Source organism: Balaenoptera borealis (genome assembly GCF_965194805.1).
Source record: "Balaenoptera borealis genome assembly, chromosome: 1".
Lineage (NCBI taxonomy): Eukaryota > Metazoa > Chordata > Mammalia > Artiodactyla > Balaenopteridae > Balaenoptera > Balaenoptera borealis.
In genome coordinates, this window is record NC_138860.1 from 159755579 (window position 1) to 159778358 (window position 22780).

The window sequence follows — 22780 nt, forward strand, 5'->3', positions numbered from 1 at the left end:
ATTGGAGTGAAAAAACACTCATAGGGTTCCCAAGGGAAGCTTTAGAGTTTGCCACTTCTAAAGCACTTGAAGGAGAGAAGAAGTTATTACCCTTCGTAGTTTTAACTCATGATAGGTAAGAACCCCCTTTTGAAGGCTGAGAAGAGGGCCTGATCAAGAGGGATCCATCAGAACAAAGTTGAGATAGAATCAGGAATTAAGGGAATTAATGTAAGTACTAACATGAGGTCAAGAGTTGAGGTTGAATGTAAGTACTAACATGAGGTCAAGGGTTGATGCCAAGAGTGCATGTTAAGGCAGAAGTGGATTATGAATGTAAGGTGGTCAGTTAGACAAACCAGGGTTAGAAAGCCCAGACTAAGCATTGAGAGAGGCATTCAGAGAGGATTTGAAAAATTGGGTTAGATAAGAGGTGAGGGTCTGATTCAGAGAGACAACACTGCAGAAACAGAAAGTAGTGCTGGCACAGAACCCTGACAATACACTGTTAGTCAAAGCAGTTTAGTTAGAGCTGCCTTTTACTTGCACATGCAGTAGTCTCTGTTCTTAAGGGTGGGAGATAACAGTTTGTTGCTGTTGGCCTCTTTTTTCTTTTCCAGATCTAAACTGCTTTTTAAAAAATAATTTTTTTGCCCTCAGATTAATTTTTACAAAAATTATACATGGTAAAATTTACTCTTTGGCATATAATTCTAGTAGTTTGACCAATGCATACAGTGTAAGCATCACCATGGTCAAGATACAGAACAGTATTGCCCTTTGGTAGTCAGTGCCCCACTGCCCCCCACTCCAAGTCCTGGCGACCACTGATCTATTTTTTGTTCTTATAATTTTGCCTTTTCCAGAAATTCGTATAAGTGGGACTCATACAGTAGGTGGCCTTTTGAGTCTGACTTCTTTCGCTTAGCATAATGCATTTAAGATCCATCTGTGCTGTTAGTATCAGCAGTTCCATTTTATTTCATATAGTTCATCTTACGGATTTACCACAGTTTAGTCACCGTTTGAAGAGCATGTGGGTTGTTGCCAGTCATAAGTTCATTTGAGCATCAAGTTTTTTTCTTTTAGGCTTAGATTCAATAATTAATTTGATAAATACTGAGATACAAGACAGTGTTGAATTAACCTAAACTAGTAACATATAAGTCATACTATCTATCATATGTGAGTTATAGTAAATATTATGAGTTATAGTAAATATAGGTGAGCTGTCTCTTGGAAATCAGTTGTGATGTAGTAAAACCTTATTTATCTTCTACTTAAATAATTTCTAAAAAGATTAGGTTTAGGCACTGATGATTTAAAAACAAGATATGGCCAACTATTAATTGCTTAATAGAATATACTGCTTTTAAGTATCCTTAACATTTAGAGAAACCATTTACTATACTACAATCAGTATACTAATTACGTATTATTAATTTTTTTAACATCTTTATTGGAGTATAATTGCTTTACAGTGTTGTGTTAGTTTCTGCTGTATAACAAAGTGAATCAGCTATATGTATACATATATCCCCATATCCCCTCCCTCTTGCGTCTCCCTCCCACCCTCCCTATCCCACCCGTCTAGGTGGTCACAGAGCACCAAGCTGATCTCCCTGTGCTATGTGGCTGCTTCCCACTAGCTATCTATTTTACATTTGGTAGTGTATATATGTCCATGCCACTCTCTCACTTCATCTCAGCTTACCCTTCCCCCTCCCCGTGTCCTCAAGTCCATTCTCTACGTCTGCGTCTTTATTCCTGTCCTGCCCCTAGGTTCTTCAGAACCATTTTTTTTTTTAGATTCCATATATATGTGTTAACATACGGTATTTGTTTTTCTCTTTCTGACTTACTTCAGTCTTACATAGTATTTTTAATCCATTGATTAAGAGTGAGTTCCTTAATAATCTTTTCTGGGCAACACTTAGATTATTTGATAATCAATGTAAAAGTAATAAAGGACTGTATTTGTTCAACAAAAATGTTCCAGAGACCTGAGCTGGCATTGGAATAGTTTTTGTCCATACATTCATTCAGCCAGTTAGCCACCCAAGCTACCTGCCTCTGAGTGCCTACTGTGTATTGACTGTTCGTAGCCTATTTTTGTGGTCTGAGTAGAGTGATTATTTAACCTGTTGCCCAAACTAGAAACTTCTGAGAATAAAAAGACGTTTTTCTCAATTATGTATAGGCAATAGGTATAAACCAAGACTAAAACCGGGAAGGATGTTCACTCTATCTATATGGTGCATGCAAATGCTGTGCCTTGGAGTTGTGGGCAGCTACCCAGGAGCAACACCCTAAGATGATGGAGGGTAAAAAAAAAAAACAAAAACCCTTTAAAATTGGATTGCCATATCTAAACTGGGAGAGAAAAAACATTGAGACACATGGTCTGAAGCCAAAGAAGTCAGGGACAAAAGGGATCCAGTACTATGTCTGAGGCTCTTGATATGGTGTGCACTGAGAGCAAAGGAAGAGCAGAGAATAGTCTGTGATGATTCACTTTACCAATGAGCATATATACATGATAATATAGTTAGTTAAAACATAAAATTCACAGATGTAGCCATTTGGAATGGCTAACTATTTATGACAGGGACTGCTTTCCCCAGGAATATTAAATTAATATTAACTTCTTGGGTTTATTTATATTTAATCAGATAATGGCATTTTTATTAGGCTATTTCTAATCTAAGAGCTGTTAAAGAAAGGTCATATCAGTGTGTAATAGAGCAGGGGACTTTGTATTGACATAAAATTTCAGTCAGAAATTATTGGAATAATTAAAATATACTTTATTTGAAGTGATAAATATTTTGTAATGATGAAAATAAAGGCATTTAAGTCCATTGTTCATCTTTGACACATCTTGAAGTTGGCAGGTGATTCGGTTTTGGAAGATGTGTTCAGAGCTGGACAATTCTAGTTTGTGATCTTTCTTTGGGATTTTACAGACTAAGACATTGCATTCTTCTCCAGGAGGACGTTAACTTGCTGTACCAGAATTGTTGATATAAGTTAATAATAATGTCTACATTTGTATATAGCTTTACAGACTAGGGGGCTGTTTTACATGCATTATCTCAGTCTTTAAAACAAAGTTGTATTCGGGCCTCAGTTTTAGATAGTGATCTTTAAGTCCATAGTAGATTTTTCCATAACGGATTAGGTCCCATAAATCTCATATAATGGAACGTCACATAAATGGAATCATTTGGTATATACTCTGTGTCTAGCTTCTTTCATTCAGCAAAATGTCTGTGATGCTATTGCATATGTCAGTTGTTTCTTATTATAGCTGAGTAGTATTCCATTGTATGAATATACCACAATTTTTTGTCCATTTATCTGTTGGTGGACATTTGGGTTGTTTTCAGTGTAGGGCTATTATGAACAAGCTACTAAGAAATTCTTATACAAGTTTTCTATGGACATATGCTTTCGTTTCTCTTGAATAATGGAAGGATTGTTATGTCAAAGGGTAGATGGAACATTAACTTGATAAGAAACTGCTAAATCTTTCTCCAAAGTGGTTGTGTATTTTACATTCCCAGTAGCAAGACACGTGAGTTCCAGTTGCTCCATATCCTGACTGACAGTTGATATTACCTATCTTTTTTTAAATTACTTTTTATTGGAGTATAGTTGATTTACAATGTTGTGTTAGTTTCTGCTGTACAGCAAAGTGAATCAGTTATACATATATATATATCCACTTTTTTTAAGATTCTTTTCCCATATAAGTCATTACAGAGTACTGAATAGAGTTCCCTCTCTCTTTTTAATTTTAGTCATTTTAGAGGATGTGATGTAGTGTCTCATAATGGTTTTATTTTGAACTTTCCTGATGACCATTGATTTTGAGCATCTTTTTTATGTGCTTAGCTGTCATTTGTATATCTTCACTTCTTAAAGTTCTTTTAAAGTCTTTTGCAATTTTTTTTCTTTTAAAATTTGGTTGTCATTATTACTGAGTTGTAAGAGTTTTATATATATTTTAGATATGTCTTTTCTTGGATTTATATTGTGTAAACATTTTTTCAAAATGTGATTTGCCTTTTTGTTTTCATAATAATGTCTTAAAAAGAGAAGTTTTAGATTTGACGAAGTCTAATTTATTAATTTTTAATTTAATGATTAACGACTGTGTGTCCTGTCCAGGAAATCAACCAAGGTCATAAATATTTTCTCCTCTGTTTTCTTCTGTAGGTTTTATAGTTTTAGTTTTTACATTTAGGTCTATGATCCATTTCAAATTAATATTTATGTATGGAGTGTTTAATCTTCCTGTTGAATTGTTCTTTTATCTTTATGAAATGTTCTTCTTAATTTCTTCAAATACTCTGTCTTGAAACTTTGTCTGTTATTAATATAGCTACTACAGCTTTCTTGTGCAACTTCATGGTATATTTTTTTTCTAGTATTTTGCTTTTAATCTATAAATGTCTTTGTATTTAAAGTGTGTGTCTTATAAACAGCATGTAGCCATTGTCTCTTCCTTCTTAAATTCAGTGTAACAGTCTCTGCCTTCTAATTGGAGTGCTTAGTCTGTATTTAATATGATTATTGGTTTGGTGGTTCTTTTTTTTTTCTTTTGTTTCTGTGTTGCTTCATTTTTGCAACCTTTGTGGTTAATCAAATATAGTATTATATTTTATTTTCTCTAATGACTTCTTAGCTATAGGCTCCTTTTCTTAATTTTTCAGTAGTCATTCTAGAGCTTAACAGTATGTATTATTAACTTATCAAAGTCTATTTCGACGTAATATTATACCACTTTTCACTTTACACCTCACACTTCATACCACTTACTACTTACCTCTTCCCATCCGTTTCACAAGTGTAATAACCTTACAAGAGTATAATTCCATTTATCTACCCATCCCTTTCTTTGTGCTGTTGTCATATCTTGTACTTCTCCTTGCATCATAAATCCCACCTTAGGATTTGTTTTATTTGCTTTAAAAGGTTAGTTGTGTTTTAAGGAAGTTATTTTGACTAAAATATTTTCCTAATTTTTTATCTTTCCTGATGTTCTTTTCTATAAATCCAATTTCAATCTGATATCTTTCCTCTTTAGCCTAACAACATCCTTTGGCATTTCTTGTAGTGCAGGACTGTAGGCAACACATTTTGTAGGCTTTTGTTTACTTGCAAAGGTCTTTATTTCATCCTCATATTTTTGGGGGGTGTGGAATATTGAGTTTTTTGGGTTTTCCCCATCTTTCAGACCTTTGAAGATGTTCCATCATCCTTGGTCTCCATTATTTCTGGAGAAAAGTCAGCTGTCATTTATAATATACTTTTATTTTCTTGTATGTAATATGCCCTTCCCCAACCCTACCTCCTCTGTGGTAGCTTTCAAGATTTTTTTCTTTATCTTTAGATTTAAGCAGCCTATGATGTACTTCAGTGTGGTTTTCTTTATTCTGCTTGGAATTTGCTAATCTAGGATCAATAAGAAGGGGTTTTCATCCCCTTCAAAATTTGAGATATCTCAAAATTTGAGATACTTTTGGTCATTATTTCTTTTAAAAAAAATATGGCCCCATTTTCTCTCCTTTGCTTTTAGTGTCCAATTAAAATATGATAGACTATTTGACATTGTTTCCTAGGTCATTCTGGCTTTCTTTGTTCTTTTCCTTTTTGTTCCTTATATTGGGTAATTTTTACTTATCTATCTTCAAGATCTCTGGCTCTCTGACTCTGTTCTGTCACATCTGGTGAATTATTGGACTTTTTGTTTCTAGAATTTCCATTTGATCCTTTTTTGTGTGTGTTAAGAGAAAATTGCTGAAATGAGTTTAACCATTTGCTTTGATGCTGGAACAGTAGGGCTTCTATGTTGTCTCCAGCCAGTTTGTGGACATGAGACATGCCTAGGAGCTTCTGCTTCACTGTGGATTTTTATAATAAGAAGGTATGTAGTACTGTCCTGATCTATATAGGGTTTAGAACCTAATCCATTCTTTCATCTGATTCCTTACATCATCACTGATGTTTTGAGATTCTGGGTTTTTATATGAAAACAAAGTAATTAGAAGAAATGAGATTTTAAAAAAATAATTAATGATAAATAACATGGATTATTGTGTCACCTCCAATTGTCTCCTTCCTCTAATCTCTGCTTACCTTTGCTCCATCTATTACATTGCTGCCTTAAGCTATGGTACACTAATAAACACACAGACCTACCTCTAATGCCACATTTTCAACCCTAGCCCTCAGCTTCATCTCCCTGAACTTTATGTTGATGCTATACTGCACCATTGTTTTTGGATTTATGATGCAGTTAAATATCTTCATGTTGTTGCCCATACTCTTCATTGTATCTAGGTAGTCTTTCTTTCTATTTTACTCATTGTTTAATGCCCAGCTCAAGTGTCAGCATTACTCTGAAAGGAGGCAACCTTCCTTTTTCTCTTTGTTTCACCTTTTTCCTTCCTCCTTCCCTTCCTCCATTCCTGCTTTCCTTCCTCCCTCCCTCCCTATTTTCACCTCTTTCTTCTTTTTATTACCATAGTTCTTTGAATATACCACTGTTACAGCTCCTAAATGGTGTAGCTATCTGTATTTTGATCTGTTCCACCCAGTTGTGAGTTTTTCGTTGACAAGTATTGGGTCTTTTTCATTTTCATAGGCCCATAGCACCTAGCATAATATTTGATACATAGCAGATGTTTAATACGTGTTTATCACAAGAATAAACATGTCTTTTCCTAGTTAACTAAGAAGTAGCTGTTCTGTTCTTCTTAAGGAAACTTTTCTAACTGTATATTAATTTAATTCTCTTCCTGTTTTAAATTAAAGGCTGGTCTTTAGATGTTCTAGAAATCGTCACTTTGCTTCTTTTCACTCAGACCTTTTCTTTTGATCAGCAAGCCAGGGGTCAAGATAATTTATTTTACTTCTTAATATTAACTCACATATACTTTGAATTTGAGAGACTTTGGAGTGCCTATTCTTTGGGTAGGTGAACTGCTTGACTTACTCTGACATTAATGACTATTTAGAACTTTTATCAAGACTAACGTGGTCCAAAGGAAAGCCAGGAAACAGCTTGAAATCAAGAAACTTGAATTCTTTATGGGCATTACCATCTACTTTGCTTTGTGACAAGTGACTTTTGTCTCTGTTGGGTATACCACTATATTAGATTGGAGCTCCTTGATTCCAGTTTTTTTCTTAATTAAAAAATATTTTTTATTGAGATATAATTCACATACCATAAAATTTACCCTTTAAAAGTGTGTGATTCAGTGGTTTTCAGTATATTTGCAAAGTTGTGCAACCACCGCTACTATCTAATTCCAGGACATTTTCATTTTTACTTAATTAATTGATTAGTTAATTTCTTTATTGGCTGTGTTGGGTCTTCGTTGCTGCGCACGGGCTTTCCCTAGTTGAGGTGAGGGGGGGCTGCTCTTCGTTGTGTTGCACGGGCTTCTCATTGCAGTGGCTTCTCTTGCTGTGGAGCACGGGCTCTAGGTGTGTGGGCTTCAGTAGTTGCAGCACACGGGCTCAGAAGTTGCGGCACGTGGGCTCAGTAGTTGCAGCATGCAGGCCCTTAGAGCGCGCGGGCTTCAGTAGTTGTGATGCATGGGCTCCGTAGTTGTGGCTCGTGGGCTCTAGAGTGAATGCTCAGTAGTTGCGGTGCATGGGCTTAGTTGCTCCGCAGCATGTGGGATCTTCCCAGACCAGGGCTCAAACCCGTGTCCCCTGCATTGGCAGGCGGATTCTTAACCACTGCACCACCAGGGAAGTCCGACATTTTCATTTTATCAGTCCAAAAAGAAACCCACTTCTCATTAACAGGTACCCTCCCTCATCCTCCAAACTTCTGGCAACCAGTAATTTACTTTCCATCTCTATGGATTTGACTATTTTGGACATTTTATATAAATGGAATCATACAATATGTGACCTATTGTGTCTGGCTTCTTTCATTTAGTGTAAGGCTTTCAGGGTCATCTATGTTGTAGCATATAGCGGCATTTTATTCCTTTTTTATGACTGAATGACATTTCATTGTATGGGTATATCACAGTTGTTTATCTGTTCATCAGTTGATGGACATTTGGGTTGTTTTCACTTTTGGCTGTTATGAAAAATGCTATGATCATTTGTGTATAAGGTTTTGTATGGACGTAATGTTTTCATTTCTCTTGGACATGTTTTCATTTCTCTAAGAGTGGAATTGTTGGGTCATACGTTTAATCTTTTGTACTGCCCCGACTGTTTTCTAAAGAGGCTGCACCAGTTTACTCTAACAATTAGGAGGCTTCCAGTTTTTTCATATCCTTCCCAACACCTTTTATTGTGTGCGTTTTCTACTATAGCCATCCTAGGATGTGAAGTGGTATCTCATTGTATAATGGGCTTGATTTGCATTGCCCTGATGGCAGATGATGATGATCATCTTTTTATGTGCATATTAGCATACTCTTCGATAGAAATTGTAGGAGATGAGAAAGAATACTAGAAGATTAATACAAAATAATATGTGATCAAATAATGGAGGAGGGAATATTTCATATATATTTTATTTAACCCTTAGTATATCATCAGGGTCTGTTGGATCCAATTTCCCTTTTTTTTTTTTTTTTTAAAGAATTTCACTTATTTATTTATTTATTTATTTATTTTGACTGTGTTGGGTCTTCGTTTCTGTGCGAGGGCTTCCTCTAGTTGCGGCAAGTGGGGGCCACTCTTCATCGCGGTGCTTGGGCCTCTCACAATCGTGGCCTCTCTTGTTGCAGAGCACAGGCTCCAGACACGCAGGCTCAGTAGTCGTGGCACACGGGCTTAGTTGCTCCACGGCATGTGGGATCTTCCCAGACCAGGGCTCGAACCCGTGTCCCCTGCATTGGCAGGCAGATTCTCAACCACTGCGCCACCAGGGAAACCCCCCCCCCCCAATTTCGTTTTTGAGTATGTATTTTGAATAGTTCTAATTTGTTAAGATTATTACTTTATGACTTTTATTCTTTAAAAAGAAGTCTTCCAAAGCACAGTTAGAAAATTTATCATCATCTTAAGAATTATTTCATCATTACCCATCAGTTATTCTCCATCATGCCCAACTACTAAAATAACAAGAATATAGCAGAATGATTGAATGATGTAGAAGGACAATGAAGTAACGAAATTATCACTATTATCCTTCAGTTTTCTTATTGTATTGCCCAAAGTATTGCATCGTTCAAGAAGGTATAATAAAAGTCTGTAGGTGCCATTTAAGTCTAGTCTTTTTTTGTTTTTTTCCCTTTTAGTTTTCATTGAACATAGTTGAGAGTTTAGGTATTTTTTTTCTGCTCATAATGACAAAGAGATGAAAATTGATAGAGGAAAATTGTTTACTGTTATCAGTAGAATCAGAAGTTAAATACAGACAGCAACACTCTAATTATGATGGTGAAATTGAGTGGATGATATTATAGATTAGTTTTCCCAAACCCAAGAAATACTGAGTTAGTGATATATTTCTAAGGACAAAAAGATACATGCTATTCTCATCCATTTAGTCATTCAACAAGAAGGTCTTCATCATGCAGTACTTTGTGACTAGAATCTGAATCATCCCATTTTTTCCTAGGAAGTCATGTTACAGTATTTTTCATCTTTTATGATGTTTGTGCACCAAAATTCACTTGATATGGTTCATAAGTGGACAGATCCTGAAGTCTGATGTGTAAACAAAAGTGCTTACAAGGAAATAAATGATATAGAAATGAAAGCATTAATTGGATTCATCATTCTATTTGGGATTTATGAACCAAATATGAAAATGTTTTTTGCAATTATGGAGCAGAGGTGGCCATCCTTCAACAAAATTCTGAGCCATCAAAAATTACAAATGTATTGCATTTTGAAAAGTAGAACAAGAATTAATAATATGCTAGAATCTATTAAGTATATATTTATAATCTGGAATCAGCATTGCCTTTTGATAGCAAAATATAAGGAAGAAAAACCCACAAGTAATAAAGTAGAACATTTTAGAGATTGGAAATCTGGAATCAGTATTTACAAGATAGATGTTTTAGTTTCATGCGCGACAGTTTAAGCACTTACATTCAAAAGATACTGACCATTTGATATACATACCTTCAAAACCAGAAAAATTGACTATTTTAAATATGTATTATATATATAAAATATAGAAAACTTGGGTTTGCTATGTTTAAATTCCTACTGAAATATCTCGTACAAGGTTTTTCCCCACAATCCTTTTATTATTTATTCTGTAAATTATTTGCAAAATGACTTAACTATAAACAAGAAGTGTCTATTGGACACAGGTGGTAAATAAATACTGATGACTAGTTTTCCTGGTGTACACTTAGGGCTGATTGTCATGATAACTCTATGAAAGAGATAGAGGAAAGTGGATCAAAGGTTTTGTAACTTGTCTGAGGTTATCGAACCAGATCTGGGATTTGAATCCAGGTCTATGGGTTAATAGATGTTCTCTTCAGGATATCACATGACCTTTTAAATATTGTATAGGCATACATCATTTTATTGTGCTTTGCAGATACTGCATTTTTAATAAATTGAAGGTTTGTGGCAACCCTGTGTTAAGTCTGTTGGGCACCATTTTCCCAACAGCATTTGCTCATTTCACGTCTCTGTGTCACATTTCGATAATTCTTGCAATATTTCAAGTTTTTTCATTATTGTTATAATTGTGATGGTGATTTGTGATCAGCGATCTTTGATGTTACTCTTGTTTTGGGGTACCATGAACCATGCCCACGTAAGACTGCAAATTTAATTGATAAATGTTGTTTGTATTCTGACTGTTACACTTACCGGACTTTCCTGCATTTCTCTGTTCCTCTCCTTGGGCCTCCCTATTCCCTGAGACACACCAATATTGAAATTAGGCGAGCTGATAACCCTACAGTGGCCCTCAAGTATTCAAGTGAAAGGAAGAGTTGCACATCTCTCACTTTACATCAAAAGCTAAAAATGATTAAGCTTAGTGAAGAAGGCATGTCGAAAGCTGAGATAGACCAAAAGCTAGGCGTTTTGTGCTGAACATTTAGCCAAGTTTTGAATGCAAAGGAAAAGTTCTTGAAGGAAGTTAAAAGTCCTACTCCACTAAACATACAAATGATAAGAAAGCGAAATTACTGATATGGAGAAAGTTTTAGTGGTATGGATAGAAGATCAAACCAGCTACAACATTCCCCTAAGCCAAAGCCTGATCCAGAGCAAGGCCCTAACTCTCTACAGTTATATGAAGGCTGAGTGTGGTGAGGAAGCTGCAGAAGAAAAGTTTGAAGCTAGCAGAGATTGGTTCGTGAGGTTTAAGGAGCAAAGCTGTCTCTATAACATCAAAGTGCAAGGTGAAGCAGCAAGTACTGATGCAGAAGCTGCGGCAAGTTATCTAGAGGATCTGGCTAAGATAATTCATTATGATGGTGACACTAAACAATAGATTTTCAGTGTAGACAAAACAGCCTTCTATTGGAAGAAGATGCCATCTAGGACTTTCATAGCTAAAGAAGAGAAGTCACTGCCTGGCTGCAAAGCTTCAAAGGACAGGCTGACTCTCTTGTTAGGAGCTAATGTAACTGGTGGGTTGAAGTTGAAGCCAGTGCTCATTTAACATTCTGACCACCAAGGTACATTTGCTAACAACATGGTTTACTGAATATGTTAAGCCCACTGTTGAGACTTACTGCTCAGAAAAAAAGATTCCTTTCAAACTATTACTGCTCATTGAAATTGTACCTGGTCACCCAAGAGCTCTGGTGGAGATGTACAATGAGATTAATGTTGTTTTCATGCCTGCTAATAACACAGCATCCATGGTGCAGCCCATGGATCAACAAACAATTTTGACTTTTAAACCTTACTATTTAAGAAATATATTTTATAAAGATATAGCTGCCATAGTGATTCCTCTGATGGATCTGGGCAAAGGAAATTGAAAGTGTTCTGAAAAGGATTCAGCATTCCGTATGCTTTTAGGAACACTCATGGATTCACTGGAAGAGGTCAAACATCAGCATTAACAGGAGTTTGGAAGAAGTTGATTCCAACCCTCATGGATGGCTTTGAGGGGTTCTAGACTTCAGTGGAGGAGGTAACTGCAGATGTGGAGTGGGAACAGCAAGAGAACTAGAATTAAAAGTGGAGCCTGAAGATGGGACTGAACTGCAAACTCTTGACAAAACTTTAATGGTTGAGGAGTAGCTTCTTAGGGATGAGCAAAGAAAATGGTTTCTTGAGATGGAATCTACTCCTGGTGAAGGTGAAGATTGTTGAAACAACAGCAAAGGATTTAGAATATTACATAAACTTAGTTGAGAAAACAGCAGCAGGGTTTGAGACAATTGATTCCACTATTGAAAGAAATTCTGTGGGTAAAATCCTATCAAACAGCATTGCATGCTACAGAGAAATTGTTCATGAAAGGAAGAATCAGTTGACGTGGCAAACTTTGTCTTATTTTATTAAATTGCCACAGCTACCAGCAACTACTACCCTGATTAGTCAGCAGCCATCAACATTGGGGCAGGACCCTCCACCAGCAAAAAGATTATGACTAGTTGATGGCTCAGATGATGGTTAGTATTTTTTAACAATGAAGTATTTTTAAATTAAGGTACATAACATTGTTTTTTTAGACATAATGATATTGCACGCTTAATACAGTATAGTGTAAACATAACTTTTATATGAACTGGGAAACTAAAAAATTCATGACTTGCTTTATTGCGGTATTCGTTTTATTGCAGTGGTCTGCAACCGAACCTGTGGTATCTCTGAGGTATGCCTGTAGTACTTTTGTTGGAATTTAGCATTGTATATTACTTAGAGAAACCTTTATGGGGAGCTTGCCTTGAAGTGAAGGAAGTTAAAGAGATTGATGTCAGTATGGCTTAGATAAGAGTTGGAGTTAGCTTCTGAATCAGGTGGAACAGGTGGCCCAGATAGTGGATTTAGCAGACACAAATTTCAAAACAGCCATTATAAATATGTTGAAAGAATTAAAATAAAACATATTCTAATAATGAATGAATGAAGAGATAGGGAATTTGAATACAGAGATGGAAACTATAAAAAGAACCAAATGAAAATTGTAGAGCTGAAAAATGCAATAACTAAATGAATAGTTCACTGAATGGCCTTAACAGAATATTGCATACAGCAGAAGAAAAGATCAATTGATCAGGAACATCTAAGAATTATAAATGTATGTGCCCAAAAGTAGAGCTTCAAAAAAACCAAACAAAAACTACCAGAACTAAAAAGAGAAATCAACAAATCCACAGTCTTTTAATTGTGTAGTTGATGTGGTATATTATATAAGTTTCAGGTGTATAACACAGTGATTCACAATTTTTAAAGGTAATACTCCATTTATAGTTATTATAAAATATTGGCTGTATTCCCTGTGCTGTATAATATATCCTTGTAGCTTATTTATTTTATACATAGTAGTTCCAGCCTCTTAAACCCCTACCCCTGTCTTGCTCATCCTCACTTCCCTCTCCCCACTGGTAACCATTAGTTTGTTTTGTATATCTGTGAGTTTGTTTCTTTTTCTTTATATTTACTAGTTTGTTTTATTTTTGTAGTTTCCACATATAAGTGATAAAATACAGTATATGTCTTTCTCTGTTTTATTTTACTAAGCATAATAACCCTCCAAGTCTATCCATGTGGTTGCAAATGGCAAACTTTCATTCTTTTTTTTATGGCAGAGTAGTATTCCATTGTGTATGTATGCCACCTCTTCTTTATCCATTTCTATGTTGATGGGCACTTAGGTTGCTTCCATATCTTGGCCATTGTAAAGAATGCTGGTATGAACATTGGGGTGCATGTATCTTTTGAATTAATGTTTTCATTTTTTTTAATACATATATACCCAGGAGTGGAATTGCTGGATCACATGGTAGTTCTATTTTTAGCTTTTTGGGGTAACCTCCATACTGTTTTCCACAGTGGCAGCACCAATTTACAATCCCACCAACAGCGTACAGGAGTTTCCTTTTTTCCACATTCTCTCCAACATTTGATACTTGTGGTCTTTCTGATGATAGCCATTCTGACAGGTGTGAAGTGATATCTCGTGGTTTTGATTTGCATTTCCCTGATGATTAGTGAAGTTGAGCATCTTTTCATGTGCCTATTGGCCATCTGTATGTCTTTGGAAAAATATTCAGGTCTTCTGCCCATTTTTTAATTGGGGTTTCTTTTTTTTTTTGATGTTGAGTTATATGAGCTGTTAAGTTGATATTAATCCCTTCTAAATGATGAAATTTTATAGATGTATGTTTTCTGACTAGCAGAATTAAATTAGGAATAAAAAACAAAAAGATACTTAGAAAATCCCAAAAGTTTAGAAATTAATATAGTTTTAAAGTACCTCTGGGTCAAAGAAGAAATCATAAGGGATATTAGAAAATATTTTGAGCTGAGTGATGAAAGCAGAAAATATCAAAATTTAAATGCTTTTATTTGAAAAATAAGAAGGGTCCAAAATCAATTACTTAAGCATGTATCTTAAGAAGTTAGAAAAATAAGAGCAAGGTGAGTCCAAAGTAAGTAGAAAAAAGGAAATAATAAAGGGAAATCAATAAAAGAAAATGAACAAACAAAAAGCAATGAAACAAGAAGCTAAAATATTTAAGGAAAAAGCAATGCCAGTCTTACAGAAACTCTTACCGCCACTCCCCCCGTCCCCCCAAAAAAAGTGGATGAAGGAACAGTTTTCAGTTCATTTCATGAGGTCACTGTCGCTATGATGGCAAAGAAATAATAAGAAAAGTACAGACCAATATCTTTGTGAACATAGACCCAATAATCTTTGAACATAGACCCAATAATCTTTAATGCAATATTAGCAAATTTATTGATATATGAAAAGGAGAATACATCATGACCAGGAGGGATTTGTCCCAGCAATGCAATGCAGGTTAAAATTTAAAAACCTATTGATTAAACTCATCATGTGAGTAGAAGAAAACTGAAAAATCATGTTATCTCAAGTGTAGAAAAGTTTGACAAAATTTGACACTCGTTCAGCACGCTAGGAATAAAAAGGAATTTCCTTTATTTGATTAAAGGCATCTATAAAAACTAACAGTTTATATCATATTTAATGGTGAGACACTGAATGCTTTTCCTCTGAGATTGAGAACAAACATGAATGCTTGCATTCACTGTTATTCAACATTCTGTTAGAGGTCCAAGCCAATGGAATAAGGCAAGAAAAAAATAGAAGACATCCAGGTTGAAAAAGAATAAGTAAAATTTTCTTTGTTTGCAAACAACTTTATTGCATATGTAGAAAATCCTAAGGAGTCTGTGGAATAGCCACTAGAACTAATAAGTGAGTTTAGCAAAGTCACAAGATAGAAGGTCAGTATAATTTTTTTATGCTACCAATTAATGGTTGGAAAATAAAGAAAGCAATTTCATTTACAATAGCATCCAAAATAATGAAATACTTTAGGGATATATTTTAACAAAATATATGCAGACATGTTTACTGAAAACTGTAAAACATTACCAAGAGAAATAAAACAAGACCTAAGTAAATGGAGAGATATAGCATGTTTGTGGAAAAGAGGACATATTGTTAGATGTCAGTCTTCCCCAAATGGATTTATAGAGTTAATGAAATGCCAATAAAAGTCCTAGCAGACTTCTTTTTTCTTTCTTTTTTTTCTTTTTTTTTTTTAGAAATTGACAAGCTGTTTCTCATAGTCATGTGGAAATGCGAAGGACCTAGACCAGCCAAAACAATTTTGAAAAAAACCAAGGTTGTAGGACTTACAGTGCTTGATTTCAAGACTTTCTATATAGCTACAATAATCAAGACAAAATGGTATTAGCACAAGGGTAGACATGTAGATCAGTGGAACAGACTAGAGTTCAGAAGTAGACTCACATATATATTCAGCTGATTTTTGGTAGAGATGCCAGTGTAATTCAGTGGGGAAAGGACATAGTCTTTTCAAGAAATAGTGTATACCTTGGTGGAAGAAAAATTTATATTGATCCTTACCTCACACTTACACAGAAACTTAACTATGTATCTATCTCTGACAAAGGACTTGCTATTTAAAAGGTATAAAAAAATCCTTGTAACACAAAAAACAAAAAATCTTATAACCCAAATAAAACATGCGGCAAAATTTATGAATAACTGCTTCACAAAGGATGATACATGGATGCCAATAAGCACTTGCAAAGATGCCTATCAACATTATTACGGAAATGCACACAAAAATCACTGAGGTACAACTGTACATCCACTAGGATGGTTGTAATTGAAAAGACTTAAAATTCCAAGTATTGGCAAAGACATGGAGCAGCAGGATTCATACATTGCTAATAGTAGTAGAAAATAGTGTGACGGTTTGAGTTTATTTATATGAAATTTTATGAAATGTTAAACTATAATAATAGGAAGCAGATGAGTAGTTGTATGGGATGGACATGTGGGGGCAAAGGAAGAGGGGTTGCTTGTTGAGTCACACAAAGGAGCTTTTTAGGGTGATGGAAATGTTCTTTATCTTGATTTTGGTGTTACTTGCGTGCATGTATACATTTGTCAAAACGCCTTTAACTGTATGCTTAAAATGGGTGCACTTTATTTTTTAAAAAATATACTTCAGTAAAGTTGACTTGAAAAAATAAAACCAGAAAACAGAAAACTCTTGTTTCTTACTTGCTCCACATAAGCCTAGAGGAGTAGGCCCTACTCTGGGAAGGAATGTGTGTTTGTTGATTGGCTGTATTTAAGCAGTTCAGTTTCTGTGAGAAATATTGTTTAATATGGAAGAGAAAAAGTAGCTGCTTTTTAAAGGTAGCTGAAAGGGATTTTTCGTGTGTGTGGTAAAATATTTATAACATAAAATTTACCATTGTAATCATTTTTTTTTCTGATTAACTTTTTTTTCCCCACATCTTTATTGGAGTATAATTGCTTTATTTACAATGTTGTGTTAGTTTCTGCTGTACAACAAAGTGAATCAGCTGTATGTATACATATATCCCCATATCCCCTCCCTCTTGAGCCTCCCTCCCACCCTCCCTATCCGATCCTCTAGGTCATCACAAAGCATTGAGTTGATCTCCCTGTTGTAGTCATTGTTTTTAAGTGTATAGTTCAGTGGCATTAAGTCCATTAATATTGTTGTGCAACCATCACCACCATCCATCTCCAGAAGTTGTTCATCTTCCCAAACTGAAACTCTGTACCCATTAAACAATAGTTCCCCATCCTCCCTCCCCACAGCTCCTGGCAACCACCATTCTACTTTCTGTCTTTATAATTTTGACTGTCTAGGTACCTCATGTAAGTAGAATCACAAAGTATTTTCCTTTTTGTGACTGACTTGTTTAACTCAGCATGTCTTCAGGGTTTACTCATGTTATAGCATACTTGTGTCAGAATTTCCTTCCTTTTAAAGAGTGAATAATATTCCATTTTATGTATGTGCCATATTTTATTTATATGTTCATCCATCGATTGACACTTGGGTTGCTTTCACGTTTCAGCTATTGTGAATAACTTGCTATGAACATGAGGGTACAAATATCTATTCAAGTCCCTGCTTTTGATTCTTCGGTATATACCTTGAAGTGAAATTGATAGATCATACGGTAATTTTATGTTTAATTTTTTGAGCAACTGCCATACTATTTTCCACAGTAGCTGTACCACTTTATATTCCCACTAGCTATGCACAAAGGTTCCAGTTTCTCCACATCCCTGCCAGCACTTGTTATTTTCTGCTTTTTTGATGATAGATATCCTAATGGTTATCAAATGTTACCTTGCAGTTTTGATTTGTGAAGGGAAGTTTTAAGTCATTTAATCCAAACTGGTAAGTTCACAGGTGAAACTCAGATAATAGGTTAGCAAGAGCCACTAGGTGGAAGATTTTACAACTTCTTTTGTGAATCATTTCAATTGTTTTTGCATTTGAGCATTCAGAGGTTTTTTTGTTTTTTGTTTTTTTTTAAGTATAGTTGATTTACAATGTTGTGTTAGTTTCTGCTGTACAGCAAAGTGATTCAGTTATACATATATGTTCTTTTCCATTGTGGTTTATTACAAGATATTGAATATAATTCCCTAGTGTTATATGATAGGACCTTGTTGTTTATCTATTTTATATATAGTAGTTTGCATCTGCTAGTCCCAAACTCCCAGTCCAATCCTCCCCTGCCCCACTTCCTCCTTGGCAACCACAAATCTGTTCTCTGTATGAGTCTGTTTCTGTTTTGTAGTTAAATTCATTTGTGTCATATTTTAGATTCCACATAACAGTGATATCATATGGTATTTGTCTTTCTGTTTCTGACTTAACTTCACTTAGTATGATAATCTCTAGGTCTATCTGTGTAGCTGCAAATGGCATTATTTCATTCTTTTTTATGGCTGAGTAATATTCCATTGTATATATATAACACATCTTCTTGATCCATTCATCTGTCAGTGGACATTTAGGTTGTTTCCCTGTCTTGGCTATTGTGAATAGTGCTGCTATTAACATTAGGGGTGCATGTATCTTTTCGAAATACAGTTTTGTTCGGATATATGGGCATTCAGGGTTTTGTAAGTACATAATGGTGGGTTAGGCTTACGAACGATTTTTTTCTCTTTTGTTGATCTATTTGTGATAAGCTACAGCCGATTATATTTTGTGTGGAAGGACAGATACATATTTGTTTTTGTAGTTTTATTAAAATGTTTAATTAAAAAATGTTTAATAAATCAATGTAATGTTTGGACAGTGAGTGGTTTCCCAGATTAATACAAATATATACAACCATGCAAAACAAACTAAACACTGAAATTTATCATTTCCATAAACAGTGGTTTTTAAACTGTTGTCCAGTGAGTTTGGGTATTTTTCTTCCTGCTTCACTGTCAACTTTAGCAACAACTGAGTGTAGCACATTTTCCTGCTTTGTTTATTTTGCAACTTGCTAGCCTGAACCATACTCATAATTGTTGTTTTAATTTTTAGTGCTTAACATTTTACATGGTTCTTGGCAAGTTTACATCAGGTCCGGTAGGCTCATTAGCTGAAATGCAGAAAAGATAACATGGAAGAATGCCCCAGTATGACTGTGTGTGAAGTGAGTGCTGAGTTCATATACTGCCTAGATTAGGACCTGGGGAAGCCTGGCATTATACCCTGTATTCTGACATTCTTGGCACAATTTGTTCAACATCCCCCCCCCCACCCCCCGCCATTTTAACAAATGTTTATTGAGTACTTGCTCTGTGTCTGATATTCTGCTGTGCACTGTGGATATAGGAATGAGTTTCTACACTTAAGGAACTTGTAGCCTAGAAGGGATACAGACCTGTAAATAAAATTGTAATGTTAAGTGCAGACAATCATCTAAATGTATAAATAGTATAGAGATCTTGCAGAGGGAGAGAGAGATGAATTCTTGAGTATTGTAGGAGGATCAGAGAAGGATTCCTTTAGATAACATCTGAGCTAAGTTTTGGAGGTAGAATATGAGTTTGTCAGTGGGTAAGGTGGATATTATAGGCAAGGAGATAAGTATGTAGGACAGGCACAGATGCATGAAAGAACATGGTATATTTAAGGAGATATAAGGAGATAATTCATGTTGGGCACAAAGTGTGAAAATTGATAGATGAAAGCTGTATTTCCCCTTGTTGTCAAATATTGCCTGTAAAAGCAGCCTAGGAAGATTAATGAAATGATAGAGGCAAAGAACTTGATTCTGGTCCTGACTATCAAATCCTTGGTTGAACAGACCACTTTTATTTTTCTGAGCTTTGGTCTCATTTGTATATGTGCAAACTATATGATCTATGCTTTTCAAGTTATTTTTCAAGGGAGTCACAATTTCTGAGTGCCTGGAACACAGTAGGTCCTCAGTATGTATTTTCGAAAGAGTGGTCTGAGAACTTGTATCAAAATGTAAGAGAGGATAAATAGTTAAAATTAACTGTAATAGAATAAGCAATAAAAGATTTATGTACAGACCATTGCACTTATTGTATAAAACGTGGTCAAGAAAGTTGTTTTTATAAATTGTTTCCCTTACCTGTTTAGTTTTGTGAGGTCCCAGGGTGCAGAAACTACATACAAAATAAAATTCTGTTAGACTTGAATGTCATATGCTGTTGTAATTATCATATATGTTCAATTAAGAATTAGTATATATATATATGTTTTAAATGTGTTCGGTTGATCATTTCCCTTTTTAATTTGGCTGTGGCAGATTTCTTGGACTTGGCTTCTTCAGCTTGTGACTTTTTCTCTCTTTAATAACATAGTTATAAATGGACTTTTTTTTCTTGTATAAACTTTACTTTTCTCCATTCAAAACTAGTATTTCTTCTCATGCTACTTTTCCATTGTAACTGCAGAATGTTTGCTTTTGAAGCAGAGGATTGTGAAAGTCCATTTTAATGTTACAGAGTTCCTGTAAAATACTGTTAATATAATTTATTTCTTTACCTTTAGGGGTCCTATTGGGCAATAGACACCAATCCGAAGGAAGATGCGCTGCCTACTCGGCCAAAGAAGAGAGCACGATCTGTAGAACGGGTAAAAGCTCTTTATCACAAATTTAGTGTGATGGGGTTATTATGTCAGAAATATAGATCTTAAAAGTTCATTTCCAGTAATACAGTAAGTATAACCGTAATGAAGGTAATATTTTATTTGGATAGCATTTTCTGTTTTTTCAAAGCACTTTCAGACTTATTATTTGATCTCAACACCTCTTAAGTGAGGTGGGCACTTTAGGAATTAAGTAAAAGGGGTTTTGTTTGTTTGTTTGTTTTGTAATTAGGGCACAGCTGTTGTCTAACTGAGGGAGAATCCAGGTCTCTTGAGTTTTAATTTGGTACTCTTTACTCTGTGTCTACACCACTGAGGACTGGTTTTATATAACAGAACCGTTCCCTTTCACTGAAGATAATCATTTTGATTATTATTGAATTTTCCTGATTATCCTCAAAATGTTTTTTCCTGCTTCCAACCATGTAATAATTATTTTGTACACAGAGTCTCTAAGGACCTCAAGCTGAGTTTAAGTTGGGATTGGGTGAGCCATGAGGTATAGGAGCAACGGGATTTAGTCAGGCAGATTTATGGTGCCAGCAGAGGGAATTCAGTACTCCAATTACTAAGCTCTGCAGAATTAGAAGTGAACTCTTAGGTCAGAACACTTTTTGGTTTTATACAAACCAAAATGTAAAAAGATAAAGTCTAGTATTCGTGGCATAGTCTTCTGGTAATAGAGTTTTAAGGCTGAGATATGTATGTAAAAATTTGAGAGGGAATGAACCTCACTTATTGCCCCTCCATCTTTTGCTTTTTAAAACATATTGAGCACATGGACTTTAATTGTGTGAAAAAGTGGAGTATAAAATGTTTAGCATTTATTGCCAGATTTTGAAGGAAGAGGAGAAGAATCCACATTGTTTAACCCAGAGCATTAGCAAGGATGTATATCTTGAAGGGCTGAGGAATTGTGGTCTTCTCTACCATTTGCTCTCTTCTTCTGAAGTTCCTGGAACTTGAATTATTTTTGGAAATTTGAATTCTTAGTTGGGTTGACAACTGGGAATTCCTTTTGGATATTAAGCCTGACTTTTATTCTGTTGCTTTGTTTCATAGTTCTTAGAGCAATACTTCTTTACTTCTGAGAGCCCCCTTTTTTTCCTGAAGACCATATTGTCAGTTTTATAATGGAAGTCTGTATAGAAATATAGAATTCTGATTACAGAATTCTGTTTTATGTATGTTCTTGAATGTACATTTTGGACATATATTTTCTGTATTTATTTCCTGCTGTTTATCTTTTTACCTTTTAAGTTTAAAGCATGTAAAAGCTTCAACAATTTGCCTTTGTAGTATAGTTCCATAAAATATCCAGTACCAGAGCCTTTCAGTTAGTATATTGATATTTATTTTGGCCTGAGCTATGTGTTGGTTGCTACTGTAGGAGAGAAACCTATAGAAAGAGAACAGCTGTAATCAGAGTATGTCTAAACAGGGAGACAGATATTGTTTTAACAAACACTCTGAAAGATACTGTTCTTACAAAACATAATTTTGTGTCCTGATAAACTGATATGTCTGTATTTTTTCATTTAGAGGCTTTGGGGGGGGTAGTATTTTTATTAGGACAGAGTTTGTATTTAAGTAACCATTGGGTTGTCTAAGGAAATGCCTAAGATGGTCAAATAGTGAGTACGATTTTTAAACATTTAAAGTTTTGTCAAAAACGAAACATGACCCGTAAGTTGAAACTTCAGAGGATTTTAAAATGCAGATGGTAAATATGTTGACGTCCCTAAAATTTCCTTATTAAATTTTTGAAATGTTACTACTTTGTCCATGTGTAAGCATCAGAGTTATATGTGAAACATCAAAGTATTTCACACATTTTTGAAGAGAGAAGAGCTTTTAATGTAAAGAGAAGCAATTTTTAAAAATGCAAGTAACAGTATCTTTATGTCTTAAATGAAAATTAAAGCCTGATGGTTATCTCCAGTCTAGTATTCTTAATGCAGTTGTCTGGACTGCCTTCCTGTTCCCTCCATTTACATGAACATAAACCCTTGTTCTCTCTTGACCGTTGCCGTTGTGGTATTCCTTTCTTTTCTTAATCCTTGAATATGTAAATGCCTTTCATTTTCCTTTTTCTGATTTCTTTCATCTTGTTACCATGTTTTCTTTATTTATCATAAAGTAGACCTGAAGACCTAAAAAGAATTATTGATAAAGTTTAGCATGGTGAAGATGAG

The 22780-nt window shown here is 34.9% G+C and overlaps 1 protein-coding gene across 6 annotated transcripts in view; it reads left to right on the forward strand.

Annotated features, from left to right (window-relative positions):
* FOXJ3 (forkhead box J3) overlaps positions 1-22780 on the forward strand; it is a 126220-nt gene that overhangs the window by 51952 nt on the left and 51488 nt on the right. For 5 of the 6 annotated variants that reach the window (XM_082388183.1, XM_082388184.1, XM_082388180.1 and 2 more), the window contains exon 5: positions 20487-20570. The exons of the other annotated variant lie outside the window; for it this stretch is intronic. In XM_082388183.1, the coding sequence (XP_082244309.1) occupies positions 20487-20570 (84 nt within the window). The remainder of the gene's footprint in view (positions 1-20486; positions 20571-22780) is intronic. 6 annotated transcript variants of the gene reach the window in all.